The sequence below is a fragment of the Schistocerca piceifrons genome, chromosome 2 (assembly GCF_021461385.2).
Source record: "Schistocerca piceifrons isolate TAMUIC-IGC-003096 chromosome 2, iqSchPice1.1, whole genome shotgun sequence".
Classification (NCBI taxonomy): Eukaryota; Metazoa; Arthropoda; class Insecta; order Orthoptera; family Acrididae; genus Schistocerca; species Schistocerca piceifrons.
The window spans coordinates 859,901,974-859,915,113 of record NC_060139.1 but is presented as its reverse complement, the minus strand read 5'-3'; the positions used below and the strand labels follow the sequence as shown (position 1 = coordinate 859,915,113).

At 37.2% G+C, this 13,140-nt stretch overlaps 1 protein-coding gene across 1 annotated transcript in view; it reads left to right on the top strand.

Annotated features, from left to right (window-relative positions):
- LOC124775938 (NFX1-type zinc finger-containing protein 1-like) overlaps positions 1-13,140 on the top strand; it is a 346,822-nt gene that overhangs the window by 186,344 nt on the left and 147,338 nt on the right. Inside the window, exon 12 of the mRNA XM_047250783.1 lies at positions 11,375-11,603. Coding sequence (XP_047106739.1) covers positions 11,375-11,603 — 229 coding nt within the window. The remainder of the gene's footprint in view (positions 1-11,374; positions 11,604-13,140) is intronic.

Here is a 13,140-nt window from a genome sequence, read left to right as displayed (position 1 = left end):
TCCTCCCACACTCGACGCAGCATGTCCCCATCAATGTGTTCGAAAGCATCGTTGATGCGAGCTCGCAGTTCTGGCACGTTTCTTGGTAGAGGAGGTTTAAACACTGAATCTTTCACATAACCCCACAGAAAGAAATCGCATGGGGTTAAGTCGGGAGAGCGTGGAGGCCATGACATGAATTGCTGATCATGATCTCCACCACGACCGATCCATCGGTTTTCCAATCTCCTGTTTAAGAAATGCCGAACATCATGATGGAAGTGCGGTGCAGCAACATCCTCTTGAAAGATGAAGTCGGCGCTGTCGGTCTCCAGTTGTGGCATGAGCCAACTTTCCAGCATGTCCAGATACATGTGTCCTGTAACGTTTTTTTCGCAGAAGAAAAAGGGGCCGTAAACTTTAAACCATGAGATTGCACAAAACACATTAACTTTTGGTGAATTGCGAATTTGCTGCACGAATGCGTGAGGATTCTCTACCGCCCAGATTCGCACATTGTGTCTGTTCACTTCACCATTAAGAAAAAATGTTGCTTCATCACTGGTAACAAGTTTCGCACTGAACGCATCCTCTTCCATGAGCTGTTGCAACCGCGCCGAAAATTCAAAGCGATTGACTTTGTCATCGGGTGTCAGGGCTTGTAGCAATTGTAAACGGTAAGGCTTCTGCTTTAGCCTTTTCCGTAAGATTTTCCAAACCGTCGGCTATGGTACGTTTAGCTCCCTGCTTGCTTTATTCGTCGACTTCCGTGTGGCTACGCGTGAAACTTGCCCGCACGCGTTCAACCGTTTCTTCGCTCACTGCAGGCCGACCCGTTGATTTCCCCTTACAGAGGCATCCAGAAGCTTTAAACTGCGCATACCATCGCCGAATGGAGTTAGCAGTTGGTTGATCTTTGTTGAACTTCGTCCTGAAGTGTCGTTGCACTGTTATGACTGCCTGATGTGAGTGCATTTCAAGCACGACATACGCTTTCTCGGCTCCTGTCGCCATTTTGTCTCACTGCACTGTCGAGCGCTCTGGCGGCAGAAACCTGAAGTGCGGCTTCAGCCGAACAAAACTTTATGAGTTTTCCTACGTATCTGTAGTGTGTCGTGACCATATGTCAATGAATGGAGCTACAGTGAATTTATGAAATCGCTTCAATCATTTGTAATAGCCCTGTATATTAGTGGACATGTGAAATTTTTATTTTAAACTCATAATTGTGTGGACATATTAGCAGTGGTAATAGTAGTAGTAGTAGTAGTGGAGTATCAGTAATAGGTATTACATTCTTTCTAGAGAGTAAAATATGGAATTACTGTTATTAGTTCATAAAATCATTTTACTGTAGTGGCATAACTTAGGTTACATAAACATATACCTTTTTCTGACAATTGCAAAGGTTTTACCATTCATAAGAAGTGTGGGCTTTGTTGTTTTGGGTTACATTGATGAGATCTGGGAAAAGCATTTTCTTTGGGACGAATGCTGTGGGGAAGTTATTGGACATTCAGTGAAATCCTCTCCTAGAATTGTAAGATACATACACACTCCTCTCAAATACAGTCGGTAAATGGAAGGGAGGAGCTAGATAGGATGAATAGGGAGAAGGGGGGCAGGGTAGTGGGAACTGGCAGCTGGTCAGAAGGGTGCTAGGAGAAGAATCGCGAAATTTAACCGACAGGAAGAAGATGCTATGATATGCAAATGATTAGCTTTACAGAGCATTCACACTAGGTTGGCACCAGTGGCAACACCTACAACGTGCTGACATGAGGAAAGTTTCCAACCGATTTCTCATAAACAAACAGCAGTTGACAGGCATTGCTTGGTGAAACATTGTTGTGATGCCTCATGTAAGGAGGAGAAATGCGTACCATCACATTTCCGACTTTGATAAAGGTCGGATTGTACCCATCGCAATTGTGGTTTATCGTATCGCGACATTGCTGCTCCCGTTGGTCGAGATCCAGTGGCTGTTAGCAGAATATGGAATCTGTGGGTTCAGGAGGGTAATACGGAACGCCGTGCTGGATCCCAACGGCCTCGTATCACTAGCAGTCGAGATGACAGGCACCTAATCCGCATGATTGTAATGGATCGTGCAGCCATGTCTCGATCCCTGAGTCAACAGATGGGGATGTTTGCAAGACAACAACCATCTGCACGAACAGTTGGACGATATTTGAAGCAGCATGGACTATCAGCTCGGTGACCAGGGCTGCGGTTACCCTTGACACTGCATCACAGACATGAGTGCCTGCGATGGTGTACTCAATGAGATCACCTGGGTGCACGAATGGCAAAACGTCATTTTTTCGGATGAACCCAGGTGCTGTTTACAGCATCATGATGGTCGCATCAGTGTTTCGCGACATCATGGTGAACGCACATTGGAAGCGCGTATTTGTCATCGCCATACTGGCATATCACCTGGCGTGATGGTGTGGGGTGCCATTGGTTACACGTCTGTCACCTCTTGTTTGCATTGATGGCACTTTGAACAGTGGACGTTACATTTCAGGTGTGTTACGACCCGTGGCTCTAACCTTCATCCGATCCCTGCAAAATCCTAATTTCAGCAGGATAATGCACGACCACTTGTTTCAGGTCCTGTATGGGCCTTTCTGGATACAGAAAATGTTCGACTGCTGCCTTGGCCAGCACATTCTCCAGATCTCTCACTCGTCACAATACGCCAGTCAATACTTTTGATGAACTGTGGTATCGTGTTGAAGCTGCATGGGCAGCTGTACCTGTATACGCCATCCAAGCTCTGTTTGACTCAATGCCCAAGCATGTCAAGGGCGTTATTAAGGCCAGAGGTGGTTGTTTGGAGTACTGATTTCTCAGGATCTATGCACCCAGATAGCGTGGAAATGTAATCTCACGTCAGTTCTAGTATAATATATTTGTCCAATGAATACCCGTTTATCATCTGCATTTCTTCTTGGTGTAGCAATTTTAATGGCCAGTAGTGTAGATTGTTGGAGTTGAGAGGAGTCTCTTGTAGCTGCAGGTGTAGGAAACATGCAGTAAACTACAATAGTTATGAAGCCTACATTACTTCTAAATTCATGCAAAAAAGAAGAAGATCCCCTAGGATGTAGTTTTAATGGCAGAGGTACAGGCAGACAGCAGCAGGAAGTGGGGAGTGAGTTCCAAGTCACCACCATCATTAGTGAACTCATTATAGATGTAGTTTGACATTTTGACATTGGCCTTTCAGTATTTATTTTTCTTTAATGTATTTTGTTGTTAGCAATGTGAGCTAATTGGCAAGAATTAGCAGCTTTCATTCAGTTAATATGAGGCAGAAATCCAGTCTGCATTTGGATCACACCTGCGTGATTCTTGCGCAGAAAGGTGTGTAGCATTCTGCTGCATTCATTCTCGATAATCTATCACAAAAATTAAAAAATCGTAGCACTAATCCTGACCCTTTCAAGAACTGAAGAATTTCCTCATGGCTCACTTCTATTTTGTTTGGGAGTTAATGGAAAAATATAAGCTAATTCCTGTATTAGATTGTTGATTATGCTAATATATACTCCTAGCTTGTTGTTGACATAGGATTCATGTACATTTTAATTGATCTATTATCACTTTTCTGGTGTTAATTTCGTTTATTGACTCATTCCATTATGATGGAGATTTGATCCTTTGGGACTAGGCATGTGTCAAAAGGTTTCTTAAGCAAATCACACTTTTCTTGGGACACCATCTACCTGTAGCTAGCTGCATCATCTGGAGAGGAAGTGGAGTGTTGGTGATAGCATGTACCATGTCTTTTGTAAGGACCAGGTAGTTTCCAGGGACTGGAAAATTCACATTTTATGACATAAGCAAAATAGATGTGAATTCAGCCTCAAAATGCTAAATTACTTAATCGATGCTGTTTTGTAGTGAACTGTATCTAGATGAACTATTTTATCAGAGATAATTTGAAATAACTTCATTTTCTGCATATAAATATCAAAAATGAATCCAATTTCCAGTTACTTGTATTCTCCATCATCTAGTAAAGCCCAATTTGAAAAAATAAAGTGCGTAAGAGACTGTTAGCAAAATAAAAAGTGTATGAACACGATGACATATCAGTGTTCTCAGTGAACTGGTGCCGTACCAATTGCAGGCTGTTGAATGATCTATTTAAGAGACATGCTGCTTAATGCCATTGGACCTAGCATTTTATAACATAGAAAAACATATGTTAAAGCTCACAAGGTGGTATAATGCAGACACTTGTGGCAAATTTCATGGCGGGTGTTTTGAACTGTCATTCCATTGAACACTGCTATGTTGCAAACAGTACTCTGCTAACCTCAACAAGGACTTGCGCGAAAGTGTTCCCAAATGCTTTGTGTTGTGCAAAAAAAATCTTTTATTTATTTATTTATTCATCCTATAATATATTCAGCAGATACATGAATTTTAGCTTTATCCACAAAGGTTCTTGCAGTAGCTGCACTGTCTTTTTTCAAGTCTATTGTATCTTAAATGATCTAGAAATTCTGATACTGAATAGAAGCAATGATCCAATAAGAATGCCCTTAGGGTTTTACAAAAGAGTAAGAATGATGAAATGTCTTTTACTTTATACAGAAGACTATTGTAAATTGTACAGCATCTTTTACTGTGGAGGTTTTATAGGCCGATGTCCTTATTGACTATACACGGAACTTTTTCTTTTGTCTTGTATCATGTACATGGTTATTAAAATTTACACTTACATCTTTTAAATTCTTTCTAATACATTTACAGATTTCTAGTATATACATACAGGGAAGAGGGAGAATTGATGACTTTTAAAGAGAAGTTTGCAAGAATCGGTTTGTTGAGCTTGTTGCATTGCTCTTACTATTCTTTTTTTAGTTAAGAAGACGACTGAATTAGGTGGTATATAATTCCATACAAGAGGATGCTGTGGACTTGGGCCTAGTAGGCAGTTCGGACCGTGCTATAACTTGCTTTGACAGAGAGTAAAGCAGACTTCACATATTTTATTAAATATTCCATTAATTATGTTTGTGTGAGTGTGCCATTTGAAGTTATTCTGAAGCCATAAACCTGAAAACTTTGTTTCCAGAGAAGATGAAATTTTGTTGGGGTTTATTGTCACACTGGTGCAGCTTGCATCACCTTTTAAACAGGAATTTAGGAATGTTGGTTTTTGGTCTTTATCATAAGTTTATTCCCCTCAGACCATCTATTTAGCTGTTCTGTAGTCTTCTTAACAGTTGTTTGAAGCTGACTTGGGGTATTTCCTGTAATTAGGATGCTTGTGTCATCTGCAAAAAAAGTGTTTGTTTGTGACTCAGTGTTCCGGTCTAGATCATTTATATACAGGAGAAAGAGGATTTGCCCAAGAATCGATCCCTGCAGGATTCCTTTCTTTAGAACTTATGCATCTGAGAAGCAGGTCCTCCTGTTTTCCTGTAGTTCATGTTTTATTTGTATTTTTTGTTTCCTGTTCGTCAAGTACGAAGTGAACCATTTTAGTTCAGTGCCTCTAATGCCATATACTTGGAGCGTCTCCAACAGTATGTTGTGGTTCAGTATGTCAAAGGCTTTACTTACGTCTAAAAAAATGCCAGTGGCTCTTTTTTTTTCCTTGGAGGACATTTTCTATAAAATCGTAGATTGCACTAGTTGTTTATTTATTTTCTCGAATCCATGCTGAGAATTAGTGAGAATTTTGTTTTTCTCTAAGAATTTTATTAACCTATTATACATTACTTTTTTTGTGATATGACTAAAGCCTGATAATAATGAAACTGGTCTATAGTTTTCTATATTTGTTTTGTCTCCTTTCTTATCGATAGGAATCACTTTAGCAATTTTTAAACTGTCTGGAAATGACTCTGTCACAAAAGATGAATTTACTGTATCTGCGAGAGGAAGTGAAATGTTTTTAATACATTGCTTTATGTTGTAATCAGGAATACCATCAATTCCTGATGACTTTTTCCTATGAGCTGATGCAACACTTATGATTTCATCTGGGGTTGTTCCCTCAATGTAGATTGAAGACGAACATGAGTGCTGAGACGAACATGAGTGCACTTTTTTTTCTGTTTCTTTCTAGTATCTGTTTTGTCACTGACTATTAAATTATTTGTGAGAACTACAAAGCAACATTTAGAAAGATTTGTGATGTGTTGGGCATCAGTTATACTCTTGTCCTCATTGTTAAGAGATATTTTACATTTTATGGGACACTTTATTTGCTTCCTTCTTTATGACTTTCCATACTGCTTGGCTCTTTTTTTTGCATCACTCTTCTGTAGATTTGAATGTATTCCTGTTTGTAATTGTTTAAAACAGGGGGTACATTATTGTTTTTCCTGTATTTGAGTAATTCTCTTTTCCTCGCACTTAATATTTTGATCGCTGTTATTATCCATAGCTTTGCTTTTTTCGTTGTGCCTCCTATTTCTTGTGTTTTGAGAGGGAATACAATTTCAAAGTAATCAATGAAGATGCTAGAGATTTTCTCAAACTTTTTGTTGGTGTCATCTATTTGCACGACTTCTTCCCACCTTTCCCCAGATAACAGAGAGTTGAATGTACCTATGTTTTGCGTATTAAACTGTCTTGCTGTTATATTTCTTTTATAGTTCTGGGTGGGCAGTAAGTGGCTTTGGATCGTGACAACTTGAGCTTCGTGATCACTAAGGCTTATACTTATACAATTTTCAGTAAAATTTATATTCACAAATATCTTATCCAAGGCAGTAGCAGTAGTTTTTGTAATTCTTGTTGGGATTGTTATAGTCTGTTTTAATTTGAAAGTATCTGTGAGGTTGAGCAATAGTTCTTTTCTTTGCTACTTCCAAGAAAATCAATGTTGTAGTCCCCACAAAGCACTTTTGATTTTTTGTACTAGATGAAGACTGTGTAGTACATATACAAGCTTATTTAGAAATGAATCAAAATTTCCATTTGGGGAGCGATAAATACATGCTACAACTGTATTTGCCTCACTGACTTCAATAAGTGTCAGCTCAAAGTCTCTTTCTGCACTGAGATGTTGAAACTTATTGATTGATTTATATTTTAAACCATGCTTGATGAAAATTGCGGTACCTCCATTTTTATAGCTGTTTCTACATAAATAATTTGCTAGTGTGTATGCTGGTATAGAAAAAGAGTCAATTTAGTTATTATTTAGCCAGTTTTCTGTAATGCGCCGAACATTAATAAAGTTAAGTTCTGTATTTAGTAAGATCTCTACATATAAAAATTTGTTATTGACTGAATATTTTGATGGTAAACAGAAAGATTTTTGTTGCTGTAATTTATGTGATTACAAGTACCCGAATTTACATTAACATTTGAGATTCCTAAGAGCATTTTATTATGTCACTGACCTCATTCTTGCTTGGTAAGGATCTTTCCATAAAAAACCATCTGTGTGGGAGCCTGGAGTCTTCTTCTCCATTGATGGAATCTGCTTCATTTCTTCCAGTGTGCTGTGTACCACTTCTGCATAATAGGGAGATGATTGCTGTTTTGGCGAACAGAGATGATGTGATGATGTATCTGTTTCCTTTGATGTTGCATGTCTCATCTCCAATTTCTTGACAACATGTATGTTTATTTTTTCCACAACAAGCTGCTTCCCTAGCCCATCTAGGTGTAGTCCATATTTAGTGTGGAATTTACATCCTATACCACTTAGGTCAATAGCTTCTACGTTTTCGTATTGTGTACATATTTTGGAGAGTAACACGTTTGCAGAACTTATCTCTCGGCTTACACACGACCGTGGAGGTGGGTCATATTGGTATGGAATAGTCATTAACAGAACATTTGTATGAGTCAAGTGTCCTAAACACTTCTTTAATGCATCAGTAGCTTCTGTAGTTTCATTTTTAAATACGTCACTTGCTCCTCCAAACAACACAATAAAATCATTATGGGTTAATTTGCCTACTTCAGACAGGTGGACGAGATTTCCTATTTCAGATGTGGGCGCACCAGACTTAATAAATGCTATTGCTTTTTCAGATATTCTGTAACTGATCCATGTAGCAATCCCACAACCATGATTGTCACCAAGGACAATAAACCTTATCTTACGCATTTCCGTGAGTCCTTTTTTTGTCTACACTTTGAAGCTCAATATGATTCATAGTATCAATTACACCATCCTGATTTCTGTTTCCTGATCGCTGAATGCCCGAATTGTTTATATTATCGGAGTTATTTTCGAGATTAGTAACGGTATAGTTCATCTTGTCTTGTGTAATTACACTACAAACTGTTGGGCTTACCTGGTGAATAGTGTACACTTTAACCATCTTATCTAATTCTATCTCATATTTTTCAGGCTCTTTATTATTGGTATAACACAAAATGCATTCTTGATTGACATACACAATCCTAGTTTTACAAGTTTGGCTCATTTCAATACTGTTATTAGCAACACTTCTAGAATTAAGAATAACTCTCTTCACATTTGACATAGAGCACATGGTTATTGTATTGGGTAAATTAGCCACATTCTTCTGAAGTCAGTCAATTTCTTTACTGAGATGGCGAAATTCATCAAATAACTTCTCGCACATTAGTGATAGTTCACAATTTAAGTCACTGTCCTTTACTTTCACTGTTTTGATCGTAGCATGTGATGCAGTTCCAGAGTGCTAGCAGTTATGGATTTTCTTTCACTGAAGGATCAATTTTTCTGCAACAGAAATGGAAGACACTTTTACACAGCGCACAGATAGTAGCATTCTTTACTGTTTTGTTGCATTTTCGACACATTTTGCCAGTTAGATACAATTTTTGACGGGAGCCCACATGACTTTTACTTGTGGTGTTCACTTATTATTTTGAAGTAAGTGAAGCAATTAGTCCTGATCCATCACAGGTTTCAGTTATGACTCTTACATCACCAGAAGAGATTGGCGATCCCTGTGAGAATGTGCCAGTTCTGTAACAGACTGCGACCGTGTGAGAGGGAAGCAGGGCTTGTTTCTCTGCACCACTCTTTGCCTCTCTGCTGGTCAAAATTCTAGTTTGTTTATCCTTGCAGCCATCTGGCACTACAGCCTGCTCTCTGCACTATAGCAATGGGAAAACAAAATCTCTAACATTTTTTCAACTGTGCTGAAATTCTTCCCCTAACATTAAAATAATGTTACTGTACATTCAGTTCTACTTCTTTGCTGAATGTCTTGTCAATTCTATTTTAGCATTGTGAGGCATGTGTTGCATGGCTGTGAATGCACACGAAAGGTCAAAATTAATAGTCCGCAGATTTTGCAGTCATTTAATTTCACAGGAAAAGGCAAATAATGTCCAGAAGCACTTTAAATCGGAGACGCATTAAGTTCACCGGTGGAAAAATGCCACTGCTTTTCAACAGAACAATCATTTCTGAAAGCTTAACTACAGCCAAATGACAAAAATAAAGGCTGTTTCATAAGAAAAGGTGATGAAGTTTTTGCAAAAGCAAACATTCCAGTCAAAAAGTTCCCAATTAACATTTTTGTTATCAGTCAACTTCAAAGAACAAAGGATTTGTTTGTCTTCACTCCACTAGCATGACAACTATTTAAATTCGTGTGTGAATTTCAGAAAAATATATGCAAATTTTGCAGAAAATATATGCAAATTTTGCAGAAAATAATTACTATGTTTTCCAGTCCCTAAATCATTTGTATATACTATGACCAATAATGGTTCTGTATCATATGTGACAAGGGTGCCTTACAAATAGCTCAGGTGTCTTCAATTTTATTTATAGTCATAGGATTTGAAATTCAATGCCCAGACACCAATTTCCCTAATCAGTATGGCATAATTCTCAAAAACACCTTTGGAGATTAGAAAATTTGCAATGTTGTTAAGTATCATTTATTGTTTATTAACAAATTCATTGTTAGCTCAGTACATAGCATAGTTATTAATGATTGCAAATGTTAATTAACAAATATTGAAGCCTAATTTTTTTTGTAAAAAAATGTTTTTTATTTTGTCCTTTTTAAAATGAAAAAAATTTTAAGCATCAAATAATATTATTCCATCTTTAGTTATCAAAAATTATTTGCTTTTCATTTGATGTTCTGCATTTTTGTTCCAAATTTTAATTTATTGTGAACGCTCGCACTTTCATACAACTGGTATTTAAAAATAGAAGTATGTTATTTTTATGAAGAAATTATTATTCCTTATTTATTAATCATATTTACACTTGTTAATAAATATGGAATTAAAAAAAAAGTAAGCTACTAATGAGATTTGAGCCAGCAACTTTTTGGTTACACTCTGACTACACCGACACATTGAACTACCAACAAATTTGTTAATAAACAAATAATGTTTTGTGGGTAACAATGCTCATGACTCTTCTAATCTTCGAATTTTAGTGTGTGTGTGGAGAGGCCTATCATTTCATTTACACCATATGAGTGTTAACATTGTGATTAGTTTTTAACTTACTTTTAAGAGTTTGTTATTTGTTGAACTGTTTGTTAGAAGCCAATAAGAAATCGGCCTGCTATTGATTAAATGCCATAAATTATGCATTTGTCAACCATTGCAGTAATTAATTGTATATGAATTCTCTGACATATTTCAGATGGAAAGGGGGGGGGGGGGGTGACCTTAGTGAATCATATTATCTGAGGGGAAAACTCTCCAAACATATCTTATCAAAAGAGATCACCTAATTAATAGTTGCTGCAGAGAGTTTCTTATGCAATTAACCACATGCTTTAATTTTCGCACTGTTTATTTTTACTCTTTTGATTCCTAGTGAGTGTTAATTGCTTCCTAATTTTGAAAGCTGTAAGTCAGATCTAGGCTATGTTGACAAACAAATGTTCAAATGAAACTGTATTAGAATTGTGATTTCTAGAGGGAAACATAAAATAATTTACATTTTTAAGATAACTGTGAGACTGAATTTGTATTGATCCAGGAAGCAAAATGATATGATGTCGTTCATTTTTACTAAATAGAAATTTTAATTAATGGTTGAATCTTACTGTATGTAAAAAATGAATATCAGTTATGTTTGTGGCTGAAAAACTCTGACTTGTTCCTTAAGAGTCTTTTTTTTATCAACACATGTTGTGTGAAAGCCTTGGAAATTAGGTCCCTTATTTTGAGAATTTTTTGAGTTCAGAGTTGCTAGAGTTATGCCATTCTACCTATCTGTTTACTCCACTGCAAAGCTGTTAAAATATTATGTGCTCATCCCCTATTTGTAAAACTGTTATTGTTGAAAAAGAAGTAACACATATGTCCTTCATCTCTTACAGACTCAATGGGACAATTCATGTTTCTTGTTTGGTGTCTTATAAACTGTATTCTACTGAAAATGACTAATTATCATCTGATGTAGTGAATAAGAAGGATTGATTTCTTCTTACAGGTACAAAAAGTTATTCCAGACTGTGGACATGAAGTTCTTGCAGAATGTTCTAAAGAACCCACACGTAATATGTGTAGAAAGACTTGCAAAAGACTTCTCCCATGTGGACATCATTGTAAGAGCATGTGCCGCAATCCATGCACTTCACAGTGTGAGGAACTTGTACACAGTCATATTAGACCAGTATGTGGTCATGCTGTTGAAATTCCATGTTATCTGAGAAGCAAAGGTATGATAAATATTTCAATAGTGTATAAATTTGGGTCCACAGTTATTTACAACAGCTTTACACATAGTTGTAAAAGTTTTACATAGTGATCTATGGAAAATTGTAAAAAGTATCTTATAAATACTTCATAAGTCTACTAAATATTTATTTAATGCTATTGGAAAGGCAGTCAGCACTTATTCAGTCAGCAGCAGTCCTATAAATGAAGTGGAGTTATTGTCTTTTTAACCTTTCCATTATTGCTGTGACTCACTATTTACCAATCTGACCCAGTTCTTTCCATTAAGATCAGAAGGGACTCTCCATCAATACCTACACTCTACAAACCTGTGTGGAGCACATGGCCGAAGATACGTTCTGTGGCACAATGAATTAACACTTTGGAGATCAAGCACAGCTCAGGCCCCAACTTATGTTAAAAAGATGGCACCAGGCCACTATTTTCTCAATGCGCAAGTCACCTCATTTGAAAACTGGACTCATTTCATATGAGGAAAATGTGCAGACGTACTGTGACCTGCCCCTTGACTGGTTCTCCCTTCTGTTTTCAATTTCTAGAATTATTTTGGAGGAATAAATCTTGAAACTCAGCCCTTCTTTTAGAGTGTGTTGTTCTTGAGGATACATCAAGTAATGCTTTAAATAAAAGCACTAATGGCCAGTTTCCTAGTTCCAATATTCTTCTAAGTTGCCAGTCTCCAACGTTTCTTAAGGTTTCTTCCTATCCATTCATATAAAGGGACTTTGAGAGAATGACTGCTTAAGCAGTACCTGTGGGCACACTGTAATTAGGGTAATTTTTTTGAGAAGGATAATGCTGTGATCTCTCCTTCCAGTTATTGCATGATCACAACATTGTCAGATATGAAGGTAAGTGGTAGTGGTATAACAGGAAGAAGCAACTGTACCTGATGGGTATGAAGAAGATTCTACATAGAGTACACGAAAGAACTTGCTCTTCTTCTTGCAGTATTCTTATTTTATGTTGCTAGAGGAACAAAGCATATCAAGTAAATGGAAAAATTCACATGTCATTACTATTTTCAGGAAAGGTCTTCAGACTGAGATGTAAGCAACTGTAGTCTTATACCACTGATTTAAGTCTGTTGTAGTATTTTGGAACACACTTCATGCTCACATATTATGAGATTTCTTCTGCATGAATCAGCATGGATTCCACAAACAACAATTGTGAGAAACCTAATTTGCTCTGTTCATCAACAAAATACAGCATGCTATAGGTACTGATGCCCAGGTTGATGCCGTGTTCTGGGGCTTGAGGAAGGTGTTCAACACAGTTCCGTACTACAACCTAATGAACAAAAAAACAAGCATACACAATATCAAACCAGCCTTTTGACTGGATCAAAGAGTTTCTTGCAAATAGAACAGAACATTTCATTCTTAACTGAGACAAACCTTAAGTAGCTTAAGTAACCTTGAGCATGTCCCAGAGTGTATTACAGGACAACCTCCATGGTACTGTTTGTAGATAATGCTTTTATGTATGGAGCAGTCACAATACTATAAAATAGTA